General features: G+C 47.2%; 7 protein-coding genes across 7 annotated transcripts; 4 read left to right on the top strand and 3 right to left on the bottom strand.

Moving 5' to 3' along the window:
- Window positions 1-947: 947 nt before the first annotated feature.
- K444DRAFT_689252 (glycoside hydrolase family 5 protein) lies at window positions 948-2,748 on the top strand (the record flags this gene model as incomplete). Its single annotated transcript, XM_024887735.1, has 7 exons — window positions 948-973; window positions 1,186-1,283; window positions 1,331-1,434; window positions 1,491-1,534; window positions 1,710-1,866; window positions 1,899-2,129; window positions 2,620-2,748. The coding sequence occupies 7 exons, from the start codon at window positions 948-950 to the stop codon at window positions 2,746-2,748; spliced, it is 789 nt and encodes a 262-aa protein (XP_024743839.1).
- An 8,570-nt stretch (window positions 2,749-11,318) lies between these two features.
- On the top strand, window positions 11,319-13,393 carry K444DRAFT_516067 (multicopper oxidase; the record flags this gene model as incomplete). Its single annotated transcript, XM_024873648.1, has 7 exons — window positions 11,319-11,628; window positions 11,679-11,698; window positions 11,748-11,802; window positions 11,856-12,349; window positions 12,399-12,538; window positions 12,589-12,673; window positions 12,719-13,393. 7 exons carry the CDS (start codon window positions 11,319-11,321, stop codon window positions 13,391-13,393), a joined length of 1,779 nt encoding a protein of 592 aa, XP_024743840.1.
- A 269-nt stretch (window positions 13,394-13,662) lies between these two features.
- Window positions 13,663-14,728, top strand: K444DRAFT_2329 (uncharacterized protein). Its single transcript, XM_024871239.1, has one exon. It carries the CDS (start codon window positions 13,932-13,934, stop codon window positions 14,532-14,534), a length of 603 nt encoding a protein of 200 aa, XP_024743841.1. The 5' UTR covers window positions 13,663-13,931; the 3' UTR covers window positions 14,535-14,728.
- A 2,704-nt stretch (window positions 14,729-17,432) lies between these two features.
- K444DRAFT_623187 (uncharacterized protein) lies at window positions 17,433-17,780 on the bottom strand (the record flags this gene model as incomplete). Its single annotated transcript, XM_024882250.1, has 1 exon — window positions 17,433-17,780. One exon carries the CDS (start codon window positions 17,778-17,780, stop codon window positions 17,433-17,435), a length of 348 nt encoding a protein of 115 aa, XP_024743842.1.
- A 2,598-nt stretch (window positions 17,781-20,378) lies between these two features.
- K444DRAFT_605912 (uncharacterized protein) lies at window positions 20,379-21,464 on the bottom strand. The gene is made up of 2 exons (XM_024878896.1): window positions 20,861-21,464; window positions 20,379-20,787 (listed from the first exon to the last, which is right to left on the bottom strand). The coding sequence occupies exons 1-2, from the start codon at window positions 21,196-21,198 to the stop codon at window positions 20,601-20,603; spliced, it is 525 nt and encodes a 174-aa protein (XP_024743843.1). The 5' UTR covers window positions 21,199-21,464; the 3' UTR covers window positions 20,379-20,600.
- A 682-nt stretch (window positions 21,465-22,146) lies between these two features.
- Window positions 22,147-23,525, bottom strand: K444DRAFT_649131 (uncharacterized protein; the record flags this gene model as incomplete). Its single annotated transcript, XM_024885546.1, has 3 exons — window positions 22,147-22,721; window positions 22,754-23,373; window positions 23,429-23,525. 3 exons carry the CDS (start codon window positions 23,523-23,525, stop codon window positions 22,305-22,307), a joined length of 1,134 nt encoding a protein of 377 aa, XP_024743844.1. The 3' UTR covers window positions 22,147-22,304.
- Window positions 23,526-24,856: 1,331 nt separating this feature from the next.
- On the top strand, window positions 24,857-25,766 carry K444DRAFT_2531 (uncharacterized protein). The gene has a single exon (XM_024871344.1). The coding sequence runs from the start codon at window positions 24,949-24,951 to the stop codon at window positions 25,573-25,575; it is 627 nt and encodes a 208-aa protein (XP_024743845.1). The 5' UTR covers window positions 24,857-24,948; the 3' UTR covers window positions 25,576-25,766.
- The last annotated feature ends 76 nt before the right edge of the window (window positions 25,767-25,842 follow it).

Here is a 25,842-nt window from a genome sequence, read left to right on the forward strand (position 1 = left end):
CCAAATCTAAATCAATAGATGGCACGGCATGAAAACTTTCGAGCACTTCAACTTTTCGTCGGGCAATTTTCGCACATTTTTCAGATATCGGCTGGAAGCTTCCGCAAGGACGTAAGTCAAAAGTGAGAAAAAAGGGGGCCAAGTAAGCGAGTCTCGCTTAATCTTTCACCCTTCAAGCCGACTGGTCGGGGTTCTCTTTATGGAGATCGCAGCATAAAGTATTGGGAATACAGGGCATTGGGACACTTTTAGACGCTCTAGCGTATAGCTCAAGGTGGCAAACTCGCTATAAGGCCCTGTATTTCCAGGCCCTTTCCCTAAAAGTAGCCTATGCGCCTTCAACAAGGGCAGCCACACCTTTTTAGGGCTTCTCCCCTGTACTAATACAGGAGGCATGCCTAAGGAGGTCTATAATAGTTGCTCGTCTAATATCTAAGCTGTAATTGCTTTCCTAACAGCGCTATAACCCTAGAAGATCTATTTATTCCCTGCGAATATCTTATAGCGCCTCTTTACATTAATTTAGAGAGCACTGCCTAGAGTTATAGGGGCTTATAGCGAATTCTTGCCCTAAATTAGTTCCCTGTAGAACACCAAGGGTCAAAATTCCCTGCATTCCCGATACTTTATGCCGTGATATCCGTACAATCCTGATCACAAAACGGTCTGGTATGCTGATCACCAATAGAGAAAGGGCAGTGGTATCACAGCGGTTCCATTGGCCAGGCGCGGTACTTCTCGCATTTATTGCGCTGCAGATCAAAGTCAATAGGTTGGGCTTCCCATTGCCTATCTCTAAGGAGAAGCATCCCAGAAATTATATTTGACCTGTCGCAAATATACTTCGTTTCAAAATTTAAAGATAGATTAGCAAGTATCTATTGTAGGCTGATGCGGAGTGAAAGCTCCGCACGATGCGAGCCTGTCGCGATTAGGTCCAGCCAAATATGACATCTAGGGAAAAGTCAAGGATGTTTGATGCCTTGAGCCGTGTTCCGAATGAAATTAGCAAAAACTTCCTTCCTTATTGAGGACCGTGGTAGACCCGCAATAATCTACATGTGTTTGGATAATATACACCTACCTTATATACATATATCTTGGTTCTTCCTCGATTACTCCTTTCCTTCCTCATATCCGTTTGGTACCGTAGCACGAGTCTCGAATAATATTCACGAGATTCAGGAGATTTCTAACAACTGCGACACTTCTTGCGGGCAACGTGTCCGCAACAATCTATTATGCAGGAGTCGTTGAAAGTGGAGGGGAGTTCAGCGTGTGGAGTATGTATTGCTGATATCACTGGAAGATAGTTGCTAGAATGAACAAGGCTCAACATCGGCTGTTGACTCTGGACTGCCAGGGCGATTCGGAGTGGAGTATCAGTTCCTAAACGAGGCTGCCATTGACATTCACGAGGACCAGAAGAATAAGGTAAGCAAAAAGCATTAATTAAATCTCACTGCGAACTGCAGTCTAAACTCATTTAGGTCAATCTGTTCAGGGTTGCTTTCTTACTAGAGCGGAGGCGAATGTGACCCTTGTGTTATGGACTTGGATCACAATTTTGCGAAACAGTGAGATCTCTTCGTACCCGTTGAACCCGAGCCTAAGATCTCCTGGTATCTCTCTCAATATTAAGATGCCATAAACTACATCACAGTTACGAAAGGGGCTTACGCCAATTTGGATCCTCATAACTACATGAGATACAATAATCCCTCCAGGCAACCAACGACGGGCAGCATTATTGGCGATGCAACAGTTGGAATAGCAGCCACGACAACCCAATTTGCCGCGTTCTGGGGCGAAATTGCTAAACGATTCAAGTTAAATGAGAAAGTGCTATTTGGAATCATGAACGAAGTTTCAACAACACCGCGATCGACATCCATGAGTATCTCGACTCCGACTTCTCCGGCGGGCACACGAACTTCACCTCCTCTCATCCCACAAATCTCACTCCTTTAACAGCATGGCTCAAGCAATACGGTTTCAAAGCCATGATTACTGGATTTGACGCAGCCAATGGAGCGCAGTGTTTGGGCTATGTGACGGATTTGGTGAAGTATATGGCGGCGAACGAGGAGCATATTGGCTGGACGCGTGGCCTGCAGGCGAATAACCCTGTTGCTCGGATTCGGGGCTGTGGGGGAGTCTGGAGCCGGGGAGTACGGCGGCGGATGGAAGCCCTGGGCTGTATGATATTGTTTGGATGGCAGAGGTACAGCCGTTGGTTCCTGCTACGTTCCAGAAAAGGGGAATTTCGAGCGTGAATGGGCCGGGTATGAATGCTACGCGCAGTTAAAAGTTGTGAATTAAAGAGTAGGGGTATCAGTGGGTTTAGCGGTTTAGCGTTATTAAAGAGCCCGCCAGGCATGACAGCATTGACCAAACGCGCGCTGCAAAGAGCACTGCAAAGATTTTTCGTCTTCACTGCATTCACAGGCATTATGCACGAGATTTGGTAGCATAGAAAGTAGAACAAAATAGATAGCATTCAAGGGTAATATCAAAACTAAACCAACATAACAATAGACTCCCATCTACCCATCATCCAGAAGCCCACCCACTACTTCTTCCGTCGAGGACCTTCCTCATAATCACCATCTTCCCCAGCTCTTCTCCCTCGGGGCGGGGTCCTTTTGGGGGGCCTGGAAGTTCTCGGAGACGGCGGATCAACATACACCGGCGCCGGATTCCTCGTCACCCTCTCTCCTTTCCGCCTCGGCGCCCCTAATGGTTTAGCGCGAGGACCTCTAGGTCCCCTAGACTTCGGGCCTTTTGGTGCCGGTGTTGAACGATCAACGGGTCGCGCAACGGCATCTAGTTCCTCGCCTATCAAGTAGAGCGAAGCGGGAGATGCTGGATCTGCGACTGGGACTCTCTGCATGGTAGAGTCATGGGCCCCCAGAATCTCATCAAGGACCTCTTCCATCTTCGTTTTCGCATCATTCATCTTCGTATCATCTCCATCAGCCTTGTCATCGGCCTCCCCAGAGAGATCCTGAACCAACTTCCCCAATTCTTCGATTCTCCCTTCAAGCTCTAGAACCTGGCGTCCATATTCCACCGCCCTCCTCTCAGCATCTAAGAACCGTCCCGTCAGCACCTCCCTCTCCCTCTCAAACTCCTCGATCTTCCCCTTCAAGTTCACGGCTTCATCTCTTGCGAATGATAAATCGCGAGTAAACCTCGACACATCATGTACCGCACTGTCTATCTCCTCTCTCGCATGCACCAGTTCGCGGATATTCTCGGAGGAGATACGGCGTAGACGATGTCCCATATCATTTGCCGCCCCAAGAGCTCGCCGACTCTCGACTCCTTCGTCGCGGGCTTTTTCTGCCGCTGCTACGGCGTTGCGGGCTTCGTTTTGAGCTCTGTCTCTTTCCTCCTTTACTTGCTTGAGCTCAGCGGACAGTTTCTTGACTTCATCCTGAGAGGTGGCGAGCGCGGTTGTTGCTTTCTGGAGAGAAGATTGACAACCCTGAGTTTGTGAGCGGGTATTATCAAGTTCTTGTTTCCAGGCCTGTAGTTCCGAGGTGAGGCGATGGATCTCGGCATTGAGAGTAATGGTCACGTCTGTGTTCGCTGCAGCTGATTTCGCTTTCTCTAATTCCTCTTTCGTTGCAGCGAGTTCCATCGTAAGTTGTTCGATTTCAGCTTGACTTGCATGAAGCGCAGCAAGCTGGGCATTGAGACTTTCGATTTCGGCGTCTCTGGCATAGAGAGTCGAGGTCAGGGAATCCAATTGATCGTTCCCAGCCTGAATCCGACTTTCATACTCCGCTACAATAGCACTCCCTTTCTCGGCACCATCTTCCAGCGCCTTGAACTTCTCAAGATCTTCTTCTCTCTTAAACGCGCCGTCAACCACCTTCTTCTCTAACCACACGATATTTTCTTGCGCATTCGCATTTTGCTCCTCAGCCTCTTCAAACTGCTTCCGCAGCTCAGCAAGCTCAACAAACAGCTTATCGGCGAGTGGATCTTCTTCGCGTTCGAGACGAAGTTCTTCTCTAAGCTGCACCTCGTTTATCTCTCTCTGCTTAATTTCATCTTCGAGAATTGCAATGCGTTGACGTGCGCCATTTCGCTCCCCGGTTCGGGTGGCGAGGTCACGGCGGAATTGTTCGAGCTCGCCGCGTGATTGCTCGAGTGAATAGAGGGCTGCGTCTCGTTGCTGGGTGGTCTGATTGAATTCCCGGAATTGATCGAGGTCGATGAGAGTCAAGCCGAATTCTGCCCCTGCCCAACTTTGAAATTGGTTGAGCTTTTCGATGCGATTATGACACTCTTGATCGTCATCCTGGGGAATAGGAGGTGATGTGCGAGGTGAGAGTGGCCGTGCGATGTTGTCCCAGGGTTGGTTGAGAACCGAGTCGTGGTGTTGCCTGGCGAGATCTTGGGCGGCGGTGAAGTTTGCTTCGTGACCTTGGGGATTCGAAAGGGTGGGCGGGTATTGCGTCGACAAGGGGGCACTGATGTCATTGGCTTGAGTTGGGATACCTGAAGCGTAGATTACTTGAACAGAGGCAGGAGGGTACGAAATGAACTCATATTGATCGTCAGGCGTCCAGTCGATAAGATCCTCGCTGTTCTCGTCCCCATAGACCATATCTTCGCATCTACAACCTCTGGAGACAAATTGCGGGGGCATAGGAGCATGGATCTCCTGCTTGGCACCAACCCCGTTCATGTTTGCACTCGATTCCTGTAAGGTGGACCATCGAGCGGACTCATCAGACCCCTCGTTGAAAAGCATGTCGATATCATGGCGTTCTTTCGGGGACAGCAAAGTTTCAGGTTCCTGGGCCTCGATCTCATCCGTAGAATTCAGTAGCTCAGTCTCAAGCATCACACTTTGGAAAGCTTCCATAACCGTCTCTAGTGCAGGGAAAATCTTGGCTCCAGCTAGTCCGTCATGGCGGTTCTTCTCACGTTGCTGTCTTCGTGCAGCTCGCGCTTCTGCTTCGAGATCATTTCTCGGCTTCCCGATATCGATTCCTTGATCCTCGAGCGCATCAAGCCGGTGTTGTAGGACGTTGCGATGCTTTCGAAGGACGAAGTTTTCTTTTTCAATGAGCTGTTTCTCGCGGCTTAGGATCGCAGAGCGTTTGGCAGAAGACATGTTCTTGTTCCGCAGATTGTTGGATTCTTCGGTCATGGCGTTCAATTCCTGTTGTGTCTGGGTCAACTGAAACAGGAGGATGTCTTCACTGGTCGGTGCATCGTTGGTAGGCGTTTCTTGCGCATCGTAGAGGTCCCCGACGGGGCCTTCGTTGGCTGGCGCGGATGCTGGAGTCGGGTTTTCCTGCTGTCCCCTACTCTGGCCTGCTAACGTGCTGAACTTTTCCTCGATCGCTCGGATTTGATCGACGTAATGATCTCGCTGCTCCGCGATCTCATCTAGCTTGTGCTTTTCCATGGCGAGAGTCTCCTGCTGTTTGTACCAGTTTTGGTTCTCTGCAAAGTCTGCTTTGCTCGGATCAAATCCTTGAAGCTGTGCCCGGATTCTGCTGACCACAGCCTCTTGTTGAGAAGTGACTGCTGTTGTGTGTTTCAAGTGCTCTCCTAGCAATTTCAGTTGTTCGCGCAATCTGATTAATTCTTCTTGGGTGTATAGCAGGAGAGATGTATCGTGATTGACGTGAGAAGCCATTGAGAATTGCGATAGCTTGACAGGAAATGAGGAATGATTTTGGGTCGAAATGGAGCAAGGAAATAACAAAGGAAGCCATTTCGATCTTGTGTCATTGTGATGTCCTTCGAAAGCGGGGACGGGACGGAGTGCTCAAACAAGGAGACAAAGAAAGTGACCGCATGCAGATGAGGGGCAATTCTCAATCAAAGAGCCTTCTTTCAGGGATTGAAGAGCTGTTGAAAAATTGCAAACATTTGACACAACAGTTTTGTGAGTATTGAGAATGAACAGCTCGGCTTAAGGGCAGGAGGATCGAGTGGCAGGGAGTTTAATGGTTCGTCAGCAAGTCCACGTGTCGAGGAAGTTGAGAAACAGTTTCCTCCATGTCATTAATGCAAGGGTAGCCTGTCCCGTAGATAATATTTTGACTGCGAAGATTGCGCTGGCATTTGATGCTAGGTATGTGTGAACAGAATCCAAATCGTGAAATCAGGAGGCAGATGGTGATGACCACTGCGTCCATTCGGGACCTCACCGTAAGGGGCGATATCAGATGATCAAATCATAAACACTTCATTTTAGAATTCGACAGTAGTAAAAGCCACAAAAAATAATAAACGGGCGGGAAGGTCTTTGATTTGATTTGATTTGATAGTTATTTACGTCCGAGAGACCTCCCGAAGGGTATGAGGACGTACTAAGCTAAGGAGCGTTCCTCAGAACTCAAAGTCCTATCTAGAATAGAGCCAAAAACCACAAGGGGTAAAAAGACTCCCTCCTAAATAGCCCCGGGTCCCTAATCCCGCAATATTGCAGTGCCCTTGCCTTAGAAAGCATTTCTTACTATAGCCAGATATAGATAGGGGCCTATAGCTATTCTCTGTATATAACCAAACTGCCTTGTAACTGTGTAAAACCTCCCACGGCCGGTTGGGGTGGCCACCAGAATATTTCTCCTCCTACCCAAGTCCTCTTACAATCCATCTATCCAAGCCCGATCCCTCCCCTTGTCCTCTCAATACCCTATACCCCCTATTATATCCGTGGAAATACCGAGTCCTCGGGCCTGCCTCTGCAGGAGAATTCCTCTACCGTATAGCTAGTCCGAGAGTGAGTTGAGAGAGTCGGAAAGGCCACGGTATCCACCTCGATTTCCCTCGCCGTTCCTGTAGATATATCTCCCCCAAGTATATAGTAGATCGAGCGAGAGAGGAAGAATCGGAGTCGATATCCTGATCGTGAGTCTCGTCGAGTAGAAGTGAGCTCCCGCAGAGGCGCTATACCGCTGGCTTGCGTGAAACCTGATTGGGTGGTAAAGGAAAATCTCCCTGCGTTTGCTCGTGACTCAATCTTGGCCCTACGCTCCAGAGAGCATAGGTTGACAGCCTGTACCACAAGGAGGTGTTGAGTGGTCGCAGGCCCGGGCGGGAAGGTCGCGGGTAGGGATGGCACTTTACATTACAGCGTGAATTGGATATATAATTTACGTAATTACAGCCCCTATAAGCTTTATACGTTATATTACAGTTATGTGATATACTAGCCCGATATAGAACACGCTATATCTAATTTGGAAGCGGTATGCCCCGGCAGTAAGTTTGAATCTTTGCAGCTAAGAAACTCTCTATTATTAATACTCTTACTACCAGGGAATCAATCGCCATTCAACGAGCCAATATGCCTCCCAATAATTATCAAAACAGCCGAAAGAAGACAGAGATCCATGGAGCCTTTAATAAAATTCTAGCTAGTCAAAATGGAATAGCCACTAATTATGCCTACTATCGATTTTGCAAAAATAAGAAGAAGCCATTTAAGTATATGTAGAATACTACTGTAATGGGCGAGTACCTTAAGAACTACGATTCATACCAGGCTTTTTTGATCGAAACGGAATAAGCAAATAGAATTAGAGAATCTGGGCCATTAATACTAAGGGGGCTAGTTTAAATAAAGCTCGCATTTTCCTCTTAATTAGGCGGGGGTAAATAGAATATACTAAATAAACTCTTTGGAATAGCTATATTTACGTCTTATATAGCCTTTTTAATATTCGATATATCTGAATAGAGAGCTTTTTTTACTATAATAGGCTTTAAAATACCTAATTAATATATAATTGCGAATATAATTCTCGATTAATACTATATTAAAGTCAAAGATAATATCTTAAATATCTTTAATTCCTTCCTATTTCTTAGTATGGTTTGTAACGAATCTACGAATATTAAAGGGTATTAAATTGAGAATGTTTCCGTTATTTACAAAGGTATATTATATAATTAGAGTAACGAGAGCTTAGAGAATAAGAGCACTTCGGCCGAAAATACTATCTTGGATTATAAGGAGAAAGTACTTGAATTTATATATAGAAATCTTAATTAATTATCTGCTTTTTGTTTAGATATATATCCTATAATATAAAAGGCTTGGAAGCAATTTACTAAACTTTTAGAGCTAGCTTATATATTTAATATTAGATATAATTCTTATAGCTAATAGCTTATTATTAGAGATATAATTAATTCTAGAGTAATTAAGGAAGTCAAGATTATATTAGAAATTTATGACTTCTGGCTTGATTTTTAATTAATTATTATTTAGTTTAGTAAGAAGAAGACCTTATAACTTGGTATCTTATATTAAAAGTAGCTTAATAGTATTAGTAAAGAGATTGCTTTATTTCTAGTAGTAAAGATATAATAGGATACTTAAGTAAGCTTCCTAATTCAAGTAATTTTTACCTCTAATATTACTTTCTAGTACTATTCTATTAAATCTATCTTAAAAAATGAACCTTACCTAAAAGTATATATAAAAGACTCTCGAATTAATATACCTTCGAAATTCCTATAGCTTGTTATAAGTAAGGACTTCTGGTATAAATTGCGAGAGATGAAAAGGCTACTAGAGCCTATATATAATTAGTAAAAGGTATTAGAATTAACTTATATAAACCTCTATTATATATACTAATAATAGATTAATTTATATATATATCTTCTATAATTTAGTAATCCTATAAAGTTCGCTTTTATAGAGGATATAAGGGTATATTTGGAGCGAATTGGGAAGTATAGCTTTGAGTTTAGACTTAAAAGGCAGGTTCAGGACATTTATCTTTTGGTATATATCCTTAATCCAAGTAACTAGTACTAATAGAGCTAATTTAGCGAAACTAACCAAGAGCGGGTTATAAATTATATATCCTCTTATAGTAGAATAGAGGTCTTAATCGCTTTCTTTGAATATATATCCCAAGAACTGGGTTTCTATTTAATAAAGGCTTATTAGGCGTATTCAAATAACCCTAAACTCTTTTGGAATCTCGCTATAAGTTTATATTAATATTTTCGATTTTTACTAATATTAAATAGGTATCTAGAAGTATAGTTCTCGTATAGCTAGATCTCCGAATTATTAATACTATTACGAATTCAGTAGCCTCTAAACGAGCGTTTTCAGTTATAAATATCCTTTATACGAAGTTACGAAATTGTCTTTCCCTCTCTAAGCTTAATAAGCTTATCTTTATCTATATTAACTCTCGATCTTTATATACTAATTATAATAATATAAATAATAAGGTACGGAAGGGGGCAAAGTAAATAGAGAGTATTAAGGCAGACGATCCACTCAATCCTGAGGCTATTGAGATACAGAGGCTTGATTTAGAAGACGATTTTGCAATGCTTCGAATAATATTTCCAGAGGACTTTGAAATGGACGAGTTTATATCGACTAAATCAATTATAGGGAAGCGGAGGCGGGTTGATATAATTGAGGTTATTCCAGAGGTTCAGGGTATAATTCAGGGTATGCTTCAGGGCTTTCAGGGGGGTATTAGTGATTTTCAGGGCCTTTAGGACCTCCCTGATCAGTACGATGACCTGGAGTTTCAGGCTTTTGGGAATGATTATTGGGACCACGTGTCCTAAATTATACTCTCCTTATATATGAATTATACCCTCTTTTATGCTATATTACACGAGCTCGAGTACGTTACGTACTGTAAAGTGGGAGTACTTTACGTAAAGTGCGTAAAGTGTAAAGTGAGCCATCCCTAGTCGCGGGAGGGTCGAGTGAAGCGAGAGCGAGGCCGTGGAGATGGGATGAAAAAAAGAAAAGAAAGAAAATAGGGGGCGGAGATGGGACAGGTAAGTTCCGATGGCCGATTGGCGCTAAGATCTGATTGATAAGATAAGTGGGGAGATATGCCTCGGCCGGTACTTGTCTTTGAGGCAGGGGGTTTTTCCCCATATTGGCTCATACACCCTCTCTCGACGACATCTCTCATTCTCGATTCCTTACGACCTCTCCGGAAACGATGCGCATCCATGGAGATGCAAAACTATCGCGGAAGGAGTTCACGATGACAATCAGCCTGACGAGCTGTCAGCCACGCTCCGAGCGCCGAAGTCTCAGCGCAATTTGAGCTGAAAAGTGAGCTGATGCGGCCGTTCTCCAGAGCTCCGGGCGTCAAATGTCCCTTGGACGCACTCAGAAAACATCGGATTATCGGGCGCCGATTGATGATCTTTCCCTCGCGGTTGGTGAAGGATTCGACGGGCCTGGAGTTGTATCTTGCAGGCTCGGATCGCAAGATCAAGATGTGGCATATCAGCTCCTGAGATTAGATCAGCTCGTAAGATCCCAGCGGATTGTGCGCACCACATTATCTTACCTTCGTGGTCTGTTCGAGTCCCCGCCGGTATTTCCCTCGCTCGGTGTCTTAAACCACCCAATAATACGGCATCCTACCGTGTGATCAGTGCCACTGACCGGAGTTCCGGGTTCAACAGGATGCAGATCAGAATTCGGGTGTCTGGACTCCAACGGGATTCTCCTACGAGGAGAAACTAAGTATGAGCTGATTTTGTGGATCTTCCTTTCGAGATGCAAGTTCATCGCGGCTCGGTTTGCGGATTACAATGGGGAGATCCCGACGTCTGTCCTGGTGGTCGGTGAACGAGTTGTGCCGTCAACTGACCAAACTCCAACGAATTTGCGGTACTCTCCGCCACCCCTGAATAAAACGTAGCGGGACAAGGCTGGCACGGCCGTTCTGACGTATACGACACCCTGCCCGCGCGACGTTTTATTTAGGGGGGGGCAGGGGGTGACATTAATTACAAGTGTAAAACAAACACCACTGGCCCGAGCAAAGATGTGTCACTGCATGTTCCCTCTTCAAATTCAAGGAGTCATTCGTCATCGCAAGGTCGAACTTTACAAGGCTGAGTACTAGACAACCCCTTCAGCATCGCGAAAGTGAGTGCAAGCAGTCTTGGCGCTATCAGCTCATCAGATTTAACAAAGGTTCTCAATCCCCTTAATTTTATTCTGCCAAATTCGGCCATTGACAGCCCAAGCGAGGACTTCGTGGTCTTTTTTCGGCTGAGGCTGCCTTTTGGGCTTTGTCGTTGCACCAATCCGGGGCCTTCCGAGGGAAGCCATAATTGATGTCAGTGGCCAAGTTTCCTTTGTATCACGAATAGCGTTTCCTCCCAAAAATCAATTTGGTGGCGCGAGCCTTGCAATCAGCATCGTTCTTACTGATGATCAGTATTAGTATTTCCAGGGACCCGGTTTTGAGGATCAGAGATGCGCTGAATGGGATCGTCGTTGTCTCTCGTTTAGCTTCACGACGGTTAGGTGTGCGCTTCTCAGAATGCTTTCACGCATCACTTTACTTGCTCTGCAAGTACTTGCAATATCTGCGAAGACCATTACTTATAATTGGGATGTGGACTGGGTGTCGGCGTCACCGGATGGGTTTTTACGGCCTGCTGTGGGAATCAATGGACAATGGCCCTGTCCTTCGATTATGGCGGATGTGGGGGATCGGGTGGTAGTGAAGGTCCACAACTGCCTCGTCAACGAAACGACAGCAATTCATTTCCATGGGATCTTCCAACAAGGCTCCAATCAGATGGATGGCCCGGCTATGGTTACACAATGTCCAATACCTCCGGGAGAATGTAAGCCGATCTTCGACACCGAGATGGATCAACTACTGACCAATTTCTAGCTTTCACTTATGACTTCATGGTGTGTATTCCGAACAAATGCTCCTTCCATTTACTTACAAGTCAATTAGATCAAGCAAACTGGAACTTACTGGTGGCATGCTCATGTTGGTGGTCAATATCTCGGTAAGCATTCCCATCCTCACTCGAATAGAAGCATCCTGACGTGGGGAAATCAGATGGACTCCGCGGCCCGCTCATTATCCATGATCCTGAAGCGCCTTTTGTCAAGGAGATTGATGAGGAAATCGTCCTCACGGTCTCTGACTGGTATCATGAACAAGCTCCGTATTTGATCCAATATTTCCAATCCGGACTCAACGAAGACCTGCACGGTGGCTCAGAGCCTGTTCCAAATGCCACATTAATCAATGAAGCGCAAAACGTGCATTTCCCAATTAAGCCAAACAAGTCCTATCTTTTCCGCGTCATCAATATGGGAGGATTCGCAGCCCAGTATTTACAGTTTGGTGAGCATGACATGGACGTTGTCGAAGTTGACGGAGTGTATACCAAACGGCATCGTGTCAGCCAGTTGTTTGTAGCGGCGGCTCAGCGTTACAGCGTCATCGTGAAATCGAAGCGAAACGCCACGCAGAACTTTGCTATCACCGCCTCCATGAACGAGGACATGTTTGATGAAGGAGTTATTCCTGTTAACTTGAACCCACTCGTGAGGATATAATGGTAGCCGTGCTCTGTGCCTTGCTGATATGGTACAGGTTACCGGGTGGCTCGTGTATGACGAGACGAAGCCGCTCCCCCCGTCGCCTCCGGCGATCAATTATGATGGCAAGAGCCAAAATGATATCAAGTTTATTCCTCTCGATATGCAAAAGCCTCTTGGCCCCGTAACTAAGCAGTAAGTTCAGCTCCCTTAAAATGCTCTCGCGCCCTCACACCCCGCACCAGGATCCCTCTCAATGTGAATTTCAGCCAGAACGTGCAGAACCAAAACCGTGGCTCCTTCAACAACATCTCCTTCATCGCGCCCAAGGTAGCTTCCCTCCATTCTCCCTCCTCGCCCTTCTAACAGGTCAAGGTTCCAACCCTCTACACCGCGCTCTCCGCCCCAGCCGAGCTAGTCAATAACCCCCTCATTTACGGCAACAACACGAACCCCATCGTCCTAAAAATGGGTGAAGTCGTAGACCTGCTAATTACCAACTACGACGGCGGCGCGCACCCCTTCCATCTCCATGGACACTCCTTCCAAGTAATCGCTCGCTCAGGTGCCGGTCCGGACAACGGACCTCCTCTCACGATCCCAAAGAACTACTCCAAAAACGCCCCCGACGCACCCTTGCGCCGCGACACTATATTGATCTACGGCAACGGCTACGCAGTGATCCGCTTCAAAGTCGACAACCCTGGAATCACGCTTTTCCACTGCCACATCGAATGGCACGTCGAAGCGGGGCTGACCATGGTATTTATCGAAGCGCCCACAGAACTCCAAAAACTGGGCCTGGTGATCCCAGATAGCCATAAGGATGTGTGTAACAAGCAGGGGATCCACATGAAGGGGAATGCGATGGGGAGGAGTGGGGGTAGCTGGTTGGATTTGACTGGGACACCGACCCTGCCCGATATCGATGATTGGGGCGCGTTAATTGAGTCTGCGCAGCCGACAACGGTGCCAGGCGCGAATCCAGACCCTGTGAACCCGAAGGTGAGGAGGAGTAGGGTTGCGAGGTTTACAGATAGTTGGGTGTAATTTGGGTGGAGGGGAGGGGGAGAGCGGAGGTTTCATCTATTGCGTATTTGTGATTTGTGATTTGTGGGGAAGGGGTGGGAGGGGTGATGTGCATGCACGACTTAACCAAGCCGTATGTTTTTCTTGTCTTACCCTGTGGTAATCTAATTTGTAATTGAAGATTTGCCCTTGTGCAATAGCCTACCTAAGTCCGAGCTTGATACTCAAGAGACTTTTCACAAAGACCAACGCCTCTCTGGCTACACAGGAAAGGGGAAGTTATGAACGCGATAGTCTGTACAGTGTGGCACGATTTGAAATATCTCATTCGTCTTTTAAAGTGTGTCTATCTATCCTCGCAAGAATGGATTCTTCGCCCATTGAATTTTTTCTTAAAATAAATCCTCAACCCGGTGCCGTGCTTATATATACCAAAATTCCATCCCATAGAATGCAATATACAGGCTTCAGTTACCAGATTATCTAATAATTCATCTTGCATTCATAAAAAGCGAAGAATCACTAAGGGAAACAGAGAGGCCCACGGCACGAGTTTCCGATGAAGGCGCCTTTGGGGTCTGATGCAGGCTCTGCCGTTGGCTCAGGGTCACGAGTAGCAAGCTATTCCTCCCGCTTGCGGTCTTGCTTCAATGTGCAACCTGTGGCTGTGGACCCGAAGCATGGTTCTCCGATGACGACGCCTTGGGGTTTTGCGGTTGGCCCTGGTTCTCGGGCAACAAGTTCAGCATTCGGCTCGGCGACGGGTTCGGGGTCACGGGTGACGAGGTCCTCCTCGCGTTTGTGGCCATGCTTCAGTGTGCACCCAGTAGCAGCGGATCCGAAGCATGGGTTTCCGATGACGCCGCTTTGGGGTTCTGCGACGGGTTCAGGATCACGGGCAAGGAGTTCTTCGGTTTCTCTCTTCTGCCCGTGCACAAGAGTGCAACCAGGAGCAGAGGATCCGAAGCATGGCGTACCGTTGGTGATGCTTCCATGGGCTGAGAGAGGTGCTCCTAGGATGGAAGGGAGGATGGAGAGGATGATTGCGGTGATGGTGAGCCCGGATGAGAACTGCATGGTGATGATAATATCTGGTGATATGATTGACTTGAAAGAAAGGGATGATGTCGAAGGTAATTCAAAGGTGTGGAGGGGGATGTGATGAGAAACGGTGTGTGAGTATAGTAATGACTAGATGAGATGTGGAGTTGATACCGATGATGAGAGACACAAGAGCTTGTTGACGCTACTTAAGTATCTGGAAGGTGTCTAGGAAGACCAAAATACACCTAGGGAACTCTCATTGACGTTATTTCGGGGTAGCAGAAGTCCGAAAATAATGCCGACAACCTCTAGTACCATAGTATCCAGAGTTGATCAGCGCTAAGAATATACCTCCAGGGACGTGGATAGCACTTCGGTCCACCGGGTAATAGCTAGATGATTACATAAAATCACAGTGCGGAGGAAGGACTTTGGCAAGCCATTATAGGTATACCTGCTCTTTTACACCCTATTGGCTAACCATATTTCCGCATACTGACGCGTATTAGATAAGAGGCTCAGACACAGCGTCTAGGAGCGGGAATTCGGGGAGTAGTTAGAAGAAGTTGAGGATTTGCACGCAGATTTATTCCTGATGGAGACCAAAACTCGCTGCACGTTTCATCTAGTTGAAACAAGCATTAATATAAGCATCAAAATAAGCACCCCGATTTGCGAGATGGAATTCATTTGCGCAAGATCCATATGTGGTGGGGCGCGGGTGGTCTTTAGCCGCGTATATTTTTGGATTGGGTCGTCAGTTCCCGAATTAGATGCTTGGCGAGGATTCGACCCTTGTCATGTATGTGAAGCTCCCACTCCGCAAACGTCCTCAACTCCGTCATATACGCTTGACTATGGATTCCCACCCTCTAACTCCCACTCGTCTCGTATAACCTCGATGTCAGCTCCCAGATCGTGGATATCGCTTGTTATGTTTATCCTATTTCAACAACACGAACCGCGACAGCCCACATTTAGTCGTCTGTGACGAAAGTCCTTGAAGTAATAGACATCCCTGTGATAGTCAGACGACGCGACGCGAAAGCGGAATTGATCAATATTATTAAATCGACCGGAACAAACCGAAGCCCCGCTGAAATTAATGGTCCGAGCCTCAAGTTTCCGCGGTATTTCATTTCATGCTGATTAAGATACAAGCACAATGCATCGTCCCATAGAATCTCGTCTTCATTGACGAGCCGCAGCTGCCTGAGCGGCCCACCAAAGTCTCTCGGACGTGAATGTTTTGTTTGCCGAAGCATATCGATTTTTTTTTACTGGGAGAGCCCCAGCAATACGAAATAGCTTCATAGCGAGAGGGTTTGGACGAGTCAACGTGGGCGAGGTTGCATCTGATGCAATCATCCCAGGAATTTGTGGAGAGAGTGAGGAGTCGGATGGCTGTGTTGGATTGCAGCGAACGTAAGCTGTAAAGATCGTCCCACAACCTTATTGACCGATGAAGATCCGGAGGACAAAGAGGCAGAAGTGAACCATGTACCAGGTTAACGAATTACTGGGTAAAACACACGTCGCGTAAGAACACAAGAGATTCCTAGAACTACGATTAATTCCTGAAGAGAAGCGTGAAGCTCGTAGAAGCTTGGGAGCAAGGCTAAATACTCCTTAGCGCAATAATTAAGCGAAATGTGTGCCTGAGGCTGAACGAACTTTCCCCCTCACACCGAGACATACGGAGGCGGAGAGGATATTGGCGGGGCTCGTAAGGAAGAGGCAACATTGTGACATGAACAAGCTCGAAGTTCCATTTGTTTAATTATCAGTTCGGCTGTTTTTTGAATAGTAGACGGAATCTTATTTTACAGTTTGAAGTTTCACAAGAAATTAGTACGCCTCTGTTCAATTGTTTCAAGCTTTCCGTTGGCCGGATCGAATTTCGTTGCTGTTTGTGCAATGATTATTAGACCTGTAATTCATGCTAAATGGGCCATAAAAGGCGGGCCATGGGTGCTTCTCACCCAATTTCTAGCGCAGCTCAATGGGACTTTGCATACTAGAGAGGTTGGAAAACAGTTGATCCCACTATTCAGCATTGTCACTACTTCACAAGTTGTCTGTAAAGAAATCGACAGTCTTAGTGTCTGCGATAATCAATTCTAGTTTATTAATTTAATGAACCAAGACGTCGTACTTGGAACTAATAGGTAGAGCGAATTCATTCCTTTCAAAGATATATTGTTTCTTCAAAGAGCGCGTATAATATCCTCCCGAAAATGTCCCTCTGATAGCACTTGGCCTCTTTCATAACTCACGCCATTACAACATCAATCCAGTGCGGAGTAAGTTGTTTTCTTGACATCAGGGTCTCTGCACGAGTCCTAAGGTTGTCTTTGGACCTTTGCGTAAATCGGGTTTTGAGCTAACGTCGATCTTCGGGCCAGAAGTATACACTTTTCCTCCGTCCTGACTTTCTTGAAGGACGACGGTAGTACTCTTCTATCCAAATTTTGGCGTAAGCCCCTTCAATGAATAGAATCATTGCTCGGCTTGCATCCATCACTAGATCCCGAACATCCTTCCTGCATCAAAGACCTTAAGCTCGGGACAATTTGAATACTCATCCACCTTTCCCTGTTAGGACTCATTTGAATAGGATGCACGAAAGGCCATCAACGCCTGAGAAATTGAGGCAAGAGGTTTTATTCCGTGACGTTGGCTTCGCATCCATCCTTAGCGTTCTGGATTGTACAGAATAACCCCTCTCATCCTTTTCTGGAGTCACAACACATTTACCACCGCTCCCTTCTGTTCTCGGGCCCATACAACAAAAGGAATGATATATAGCCATTTAAGTGAGCAAGGATAAGCTCTGCCTATCACACCCAAAGTCTAGCAAGAGCTGTTGTTAGGGTCGATGACGTAGTGGTAGCCGTTGTGGTCTTGCTCACTTCCGTGCTGGCAGGCGTTATAGTCAATAGTGAAACCTGCATTGCAGCTGAAAGTAGGGAACGGAAGTTAGCACTGCTCCAAAGCTCAGAAGATAGATGACCACTTAGTCTTGCTCGCTCAAGCTCCCACGCCCACTGCCTCCAAAGCGTTGGACAGACAAAGTGACGCGGTCCCCGGGATTGCCGTTGATACAAGTGCGCTTGACTCCACCATCGTCGTAATCTCCCTGGAAAATGAAGGCGCAGGGTCCGCCGATGAATGAACCATCCTGGAACCCCACTTCAGCGAAGGTAGGACCATTGTTGTAGCATCCATTGAGGGCAATGCTGTCATCCTCGGTCTCCCAGCCAATGACGGCAGAATCAGCAGAATCACGCGGTGCGGCAATGGCGGTTCTCGTGGCCAAGGCGGCGAAGGCGAGCTTCAAAATCATCTTTGCGGGGATGGCCATTGCGAAGAGTTGAAGGTTCGATTGGGGCTTTGGAAGTAAGGTGGACGAAAGTATGAGTTGGGTGAGAACAAATTATATGTGAACTGAGCAGTGATTGGGTGGAGTCTTGAGAAGAAGCTTGAGGATGTTGTTGAGGATAGAAAGAAATTGGAGAGGAGGAAATTCAATCTTTTATAGGCAAAGGTCTACGCCGTATTCCATCAGACTAGATAGAAACGGTGAAGTCCGTGACCTCCGAGAAGACCCGGTTTCTCTTGGTTTCGAGGGAATCTTCCAGTAGGCTATACAACTGATTGCCCGTTCAACCCAATAGAGAATTGCGATGAGGCACAGCGAGGCAGCCTAGCATGATTTGCCAATTGCAGCTGAGGGGATCCTAGCGGTGTGTCCACTTCGAATCGATACTACTTAAAATCCATGTCCTCAAAAGGCCTGCACCATACATTTGGAAAGATTCTTCAAGCTTTTCCTTGCTAATAATTTCTCTTCGCCACTTTTGCAAGGAACATGTTGACTCTAAAGTGCTTCAAATTGTGGACGGGCGTATGATGCTGGTTGATGTAGATGTCCTTGGTATGCACTTCGTGCGGCGTGTCTTCAGTCTACTATATCCAGAGCTTCCCTTTTTGAAACGATGATCTGTGTAAAGCAGTAGGGCCTTGTCGCGCGTGCGGAGCCGCCCCCACGCGGCAGAAGCTACAATTGCATAGTTGCAAGCTATCTCTGCCTGAACGAGCTGTCGCGCGCGCGACCGATCTGGGAAAAGAGAAATCTGTGCAATGACCTACCTATCTAAGAAAGCTCGAACAGCGGTTCTCCAATCCTATATATCATAGTATGGCCTTTCCGTAGGGATGGAATTAACGTCAATTCTAAACCTATCTCAATTTGCTACCTGCTTTCCTGGATCTCCTCACCCCGTAGAAGCACTCAACGCTGATCGTTGACCTCCGTACTCAAGGTCAATTTCGTCAATTTAGTAACTTCCTAGAGGGTCGTTCTGCTTGCATATTCTGAACAATCCTTAAGGCACAGTTTTGGCTTTTCAACGGTAGACTCACATCCGTTCCACTAGGGCCAAGTGATTCTCTGCTGAAAATAAAGTATCAATCAAAACTAATTGACACCCAAAAGCTTGACATATACAAATACAAGCTTAGTACAATTCTAATTTGGAAGGTTGTCCAAAAGGCGCAGAGAGGATTGAATCCCTCCCGTGATATGGGAGCTAGTTCGAGGTTGGGAGGAAAGTCCGCAAGCGAAGGGTGGTAACTCGTAAGACTCGCTCCGTAAGCGAGCCCCTGAAAAATGCTCAGCGGACAAGCCCATCGGCTCTAAATCTCTCACAACGTGTACGGTATCTTTTCAGATGACCATAATTTACCCTAGAGTTTCCCGCAAGTACAAGCACAATGACTGCAATAATCACACTGTATCACAAGCCCTACGAGAGACATCAGTGCGTGCGGAGAGTCACAATGTCATGTCTACCCCTACCACGCATTATCGTTTCGCTTGGCAAAATCCAAGTGGAGATGCAGCGCAATGGCAATTTGTGTAACCCAGCAGTTACGCAAGTAATACTTCAGACAGATATCGAAGCTGTTGGGACAGGAGTGTTTACTACCGTCATGGAACAATATACAAATACTTGCTGCTCAGGCGCGTGATATTTGCTGTATACTTTAACCCTTTGCGAAGATAGAAGCCAGGGCACCGGGAGATGTTGTTAGAACGCCCACTCGGCGACAGGAGCAGTGCAGACAAGACACCTCAAACTGCAATTATTTTGAGCAGACTGAAGTACGCCCGGTTTAAACTAGGAATGAATGTGTCAAAATGCTTAAACTGGGATTTTGGCGCAACAGCGGTGCAATTGTGATGCAATTGTGATTCAACTGCGGCTTGGCCTTTTTTTTTTTTGGCAAAGCATGGTTCAAAAGTCTCGCACTAGACAGGACTTAGAGCTATTCAAATTGCACTACTACAGTGAGACTGCAGTCAGATTGTACTGAAGTCACACAATCCGCTATCTTGTCAAGAAATTGAGTTTGCGGAGGAATGGGGCACGGCTTTAGAGAGATGTGGCGGAGCTGCTGGCAGAAACACTAGAGCGTGCGACGGTAGCATATCGGGTACTAACCGACACCTTCTCTAGAACAAGGTTACTCACTCACCTTCCTAATAAGATCACGAGGTTGCTTATTTCACGCTTCGGGCATGCACAGCGCGCAATAGGATAAAAACTAATACGGGAGTATAAAACTTAATACGAAAGTATAAATGTTATTGGCGTGCCGAGTGCCGAGTGCCGGTCCAGAAGCTGGAGCGTGCGGCTAAGCATTGCCGCAGGGAAAGAAAGGGGAGTGGACTTTGAATATACAGCCTCGTAAAAAAAAGCACCTTGGCACGTATCTGCCGGCGACGAAGTGAATGGTTTTGTTAGAGCGCGCTTCCTGATCTCATTCTCTCCGAGCATAACCGACCTCGGTAGTCTATCCACTCCCTAGGTTGGAAAGGAAGAGGTTGACAAGATAAAACACGATTGGAAATGACCCCGCAAGATTTAGAATTTTCAAATTATAAATCAATTTAAGATCACAGGATCGAGAAGAAAGCTTCTATTTTCAATTCCTCTTGCTGCACCGATTCCAATTCGCATGCACTGGTCAGTGGTCATAACGTCTTTCTCAAAGTAAAAACTCCGCTGACACCCGATCCCATTGTCTTCCACCAGTGAACCAAGATTGGAAATTCACCCTTATCACCTCGCCGTTCCGACTCATCCACACTTCCGCATATGCTCGCCCTCGCGCCATATTACTTCTTGACCAAATCCATCAGCTCCTTTCCTTTTGCATGTATCGTGCCAAAATCCATGTACACCCTCAACTCTGTCGCCCACAAGCCCGCGACCCCCTTGCCCTCAGGCGCAGACTCGAGTTTGGCGAATAGGCATTCAGCGACCTTGACTTCTTCTTTTTTCGGGTCGGCTTTGAAGACAGTTCTATTCCCGCCGTTATCAGCTGTCATTCTAGTCAAAAGAGAGATGGGGTAGATGGAAAGAAAACGGAACTTACTTGCTAGCACACTCAAGCACCACCGTCCTCCCACCCCCTTCTGTCTCCAAATCCCATGTCACAACCGGATTTCCATGCTCAAACAACTGCAGCATGCCCTGTCGTTGTGCAAACATGGCCTCCACTTTGCTTAGCGGTAAGGATTCGCCGCCATTGTTGGTGAACGTTGCGGTTGGGGAGAGGATCTCGAGCAGTTGTTTGGCCGCTGGAGAGGAGCGGTCAAGGGCGTCGATGCCGGCGATGTAGGTGGAGAGGAAGATGAAGCCTGGCGAGTTGGTGGAGGGGAGGCCGGAGAGCGGGCCGCTGTAGTGGGTGAAGGTTCCTTTCGTTGTCGCCATTGTGGGTGGCTGTGAGGTTCTTCAAGTGGTTATGGGAGGGGGGGAGGACCTAAGTTGGATGGCTTGAAGCAAGTGAGGATGTAGGTATGAAGAAAGTAGAGTTTGGTGGTGGACGCGATAGCAGGGCGGGGTCAGGTGCGACGCGGGGTTGCTGCAAGGGGTGAAGTGAATGGCGTCCAATCACAATTGCTTCCTCTCCAGTTCAGCTTCAAAAGTAAGACGGAGCGTCTCAATTACCGAAAGTTAAGCGAACAAATTCTGACCTTAATTCTGAGAAAAGGGTTTGAGTTGCCGCCTTTATAAACTTTCGGCTCTCGGTCTTGAGGGGGTCCCGCGATCTCCAATTCATTCCGTTGCTTTTGGCAGGAAGGGGGTAATCCGCTTCTATTCCTGACCGTTGTGTAACCAAGAATGAAGGATCTCGTTTCATGTGTAGGCGAAATGTGGTTGGTTGGCTGAGATTCGGACATCCGAAGCGAGCTCGGTCGTTGGGGAAGGCGGTGCACGATCATAGCCAAAGAACCCCATAACAGGTGGACTATTGTTCCTGCCAAGTGTTCCCATCCAATGAGGCTGCTAATTTCAAAAGCTGAGTAACGGAGGACCGGTGTTTCATATTCCCGTCACCAGTAGAACAGATTATCGAAACTTAGCCAGTCTCAGGGGTAAAGGCTTTATTGGTCTAGTGTCTCTTATTCCACTAGCCAAAAAGAATCTCCTTACCAAGACTCCGGTATGAAGTAAAAATAGCCAAGCCAAGAGATCTCGATAAACGAGATGGGGATGAAAGTTGCCTAGGGACAATGTGTAAAATCAGTCTTCGGCCCCGCTGATTCAGCGCTGCTGATGACCTCGAAAGATTACTCACAACTCGGATTGGTCTTAAACCTATTTGAAGTCTCCAGAATACTGATTTGTGAAACACAGGGTTGGGAGCATATTTTAGCCCTTTACTTTCGATATTAGATATCCTTGAGCTAGCTAAGCGCAACAAGGCTGCCTCCATCTGTATTTGCTGCGCCTTTGACCTGATATGAATTCATTCACCACATCATGAAGGAGCAATGACAAACAAAACCATAAATGATAAAATCACCACCGATCGTCTAACTCCCCAGACTCTCCACATCAACAAGGTCGTCACCTGCATCTCCATCCATTCTTGTGATCACGACCCACAAAATCCTATTTGCAATCTTCTCCTCCTTCTTCGCCAACTTATTCAGCTTCTTATCCCCCTTCTTATACACTTCTCTCACCCTCTCATCCCTGCCCATCTCTAATTCAGTCCTTCTCCCTTCCAACTCAGCAAGCTCACTCTCCACCCTCGCCTCAACCTCATCCCGCCCCTCCTGCCTAGTCTCCCCCTCCAACTCCTGCTTTGCACTCACTCTAATCTCTGCCATTCTTTCCTCAATCCCCCGAATCTCCGTCTCGCAATTCAGGAACTCCTCTTCCACAACATCGGTATTCTTTCGCCTGTGTTCCGCAGACTTCGTCGCAGCCTTCAGCAATTTCGCATCCTGCTTCTTGTTTAACCAGCGTAATGGAGCACCGCCATATTTATCCATCGGGCCCTCGTCGGTGCAGCCTCCTTCTCAAACTCCAGGGGAGCAATGAACCCCTCCAATGCCTTCAATCTCCTCACCCGCGGATCCTCAACCTGCACCTCTTCCTTCCGATCCCCAGGGTCCGAGTCTCCTCCCCCCTGGTATGGCGGGAGAGCAGCGGGTGGCGGCGTGAGATCCCCCAGAACCTCAGGGGCAGGCAACGCAAGCTTTCCTTTGGCATCCACGTTCTCACACCCAACAGCACCCATCATCTTCTTCGTGCCCATAATCCGCAAGCACAGCCCCCGCGGCTTGAAGATCTCCTCGGTCGACTTCTTCAGGTACCTCTTGACCCTCACAATCGACACCCCTGCAGATCCTATGACGGAGAGGATCTGCACCACGCCGCCGGCTAGCTGGGCCGGCGGGATCTGACTGCCCATAAGTCCGCCGCCGATTATGTTCGCAGCTTGGAAGACGGGGGCCGAGAGGAAGGCGGCGTTGAGGCCGTCGATGAAGGAGAGGAAGGTGTCGCGGGGGATGGGCGAGGGTAGCTTTTGAAGGGAGGAAGAGTAGGCGCGAGCGAACGGGGAGAAATTTTTGATGTGAAGAATGCTGGTTTGTTCTGAGTGAGGTTTAGTGAGAAGATCCACTTGGAGGGGAAGCAAGGGATGGCTTACGAGGTATGACAATAGGTTTGCTGAGGATTTCGTTTGAGAGTGTGGTGGGGAATTCGGAGTACGGCGGAGCGGAGTTGTCTTCTGGGTGGCGATCCATCTTGGTAGGTAGTTTCAATGAAGAGGAGCCAGAGAGCAAAGAGCTTAGGGAAAGAGCAGAGGACAAGTATTGGAAGGTTGAAGTAAGAAGCTCAAGCGTTGTGGGTAGAGATTGGATTGGCAGATTTCAATACTCTGGAGAACTTCCAGCGTTGATTTGAAGAAAGAATTAGCTCAATACTAGATAGCGGAGTATGGCTATTTATCTCAGTTCAAGCTTTGGACTTGTCTGTTTAACCCCCCAGAGACGTACGTTGCTTTGTGGCTGACATTCGAACGTTAAATCCACAGTAGCACAGAACAGGGGTATCTCCATGAAGCTAGCTACACTTCTGGGAAAGACGAGATGCAGTCTGCGAGGATGTGCTCGTCATCACCTAGGATGAACCTTGGTCTTTGCTGCTCTGAATTAATTCAGTTTTGCACAGCAGCATCGGATATGGCAGCAGCCGCGTACCAAGTTTTCACTAGCGATAGCTCGTACTGCTTAATTGCACGCAATGCAACACAGCTGTTGGTAAACTTTGCTCTGACACGTACCCGGCCGAAGATCCCGCCTTCATCGAGCGGACGCACGGTTGGCTGTTGATGCTTCGAATAATCGTGCGGCAATGCTCGCACCAATAGAGACCCCTGATATACGAGTACGGATTATCGATACGGTGGAAAATTAGCGATACGGTCGCTTCCACCCTTAACAAAAAGAATCTAGAACTTCTTAATAACTTCACAACGCAACAGAGGATCTTAAAAAAAGGGGATTTATATAGAGGTGTGCCCGACAATTACGCAATTTCTGGCTTCTTATGATATTTTTGATTTTATGAAATCGTAGAAGTTATTATAAAAACGCCCGTATCTGCTGCAACAAAACCATATCGCTAGTCCGCACCAAACCCGCAGGGACGTAGGGGCTTCGGTGCAAGTCCTGACGCACGATCAGGGATATTTTAAGGTTCTAGTACGCAATGATAGGATGCGCAGTCTTGAGGACCCCGGTGTTCAAAATCCAAGCCTCGACTCAGGCTTGTCGTTGTGGCCGATGTTGACCCACCGCAGCTGCCGAGACCCCGTACTCGGCACTCAGCTTCGTATTCGCGTAATGGCGAGCGGATCCGAGAAACACCCCTCATTTTGTGTGTCGGCGTACCTTCTTCTATCCTCAACATCAACACTTCGCATCGTGAGTTGCATCAGCCGTCCTCAATTCCCTTCAGACCCCTATGATGGCGGCTTGTGAATAGAGATTCTGCTCGACTTTTGCAGCAGGTTGTTATTGTTATCTCACGCAGGATCTGCGATGGTCAAAGTTCAACGCCTCGCACCAGATCCAACCACAAATCAATCGATGTCGAATTCGCTCGCACAAGAAGCTTCTCCTTCTAGCAAAGTAAGCACCTTCAACCTTAAACTGGGCCAGACGGATGGGCCACTTGCAGTGCTTCTGTTCCTGTCAGTTCAGCACTCTTTTCTGGAGCCCGCGCTCCGTCCGTGATCTTGCGAGAAAATTGCATAGGTTGGGTCTCGACAGCACACGATTTCTTCTCGATGCAACAGGTTTACTTCCATGCAATAGTGTAATCAAGCATGAAAGGCCCCACAACTTGATCACCAAGATCGACTTCGTCTTCGGGATCCCCAAAGGTTTCCGAAACCCTCGTAATTTACGGCAGGTTCTCATGGACGGCGACATTTCATTTCCTCTTGATCAGCGATTTGAACTTGCGAAACAACTTGCGAGGGCGGTCATGTATCTACACATCGCCAAATTTGTCCACCGCCGAGGTGGGTATGGAAACCATCCGACGACGAGTACTCGTGTCGAGAGTGAGGCCCCTACTAGTCGTGAGCGACTAGAGGTCAGTGAAATCATGGCCTACTTCGTCGAGAGGACCCCTCTGGTACGGGTGGAGATTTTTCACGCTGAGCTTACGAGTACAGGTCCGCGATCTGGAGGTATTGCAAGGCAGCTTGCCCGTCACTTGTTAAGGGGTAGTGCTGGGCATTTGTTAAGGGATGGACTCGGGTACTTACGCGGGGGTAAAATATGAGGGGAGAACACCCTTCCCACATCGATCATACCAGAATGGATTGCGGTGTGAGAATCGTACTCGAGTGAAATCTCTTTTCCGAGGTTGGGTTCAATGGCAAGCGTTCATACTCGATGGTGGGATAGAGAAACGTCTTCCAGTGGAAATCTATTTTTTCTATGCTTTGGCTCAAGAGCATGGCTGCCTCCTTGCTGTCTGTTAGTCTTGAGAATTGTCTTCAAGCAAATTGCACACCCCATCCAAGCCTTACTCCGCGTTAACCTTATA

Source organism: Hyaloscypha bicolor (assembly GCF_002865645.1).
Source record: "Hyaloscypha bicolor E unplaced genomic scaffold K444scaffold_10, whole genome shotgun sequence".
NCBI classification, from domain to species: Eukaryota; Fungi; Ascomycota; class Leotiomycetes; order Helotiales; family Hyaloscyphaceae; genus Hyaloscypha; species Hyaloscypha bicolor.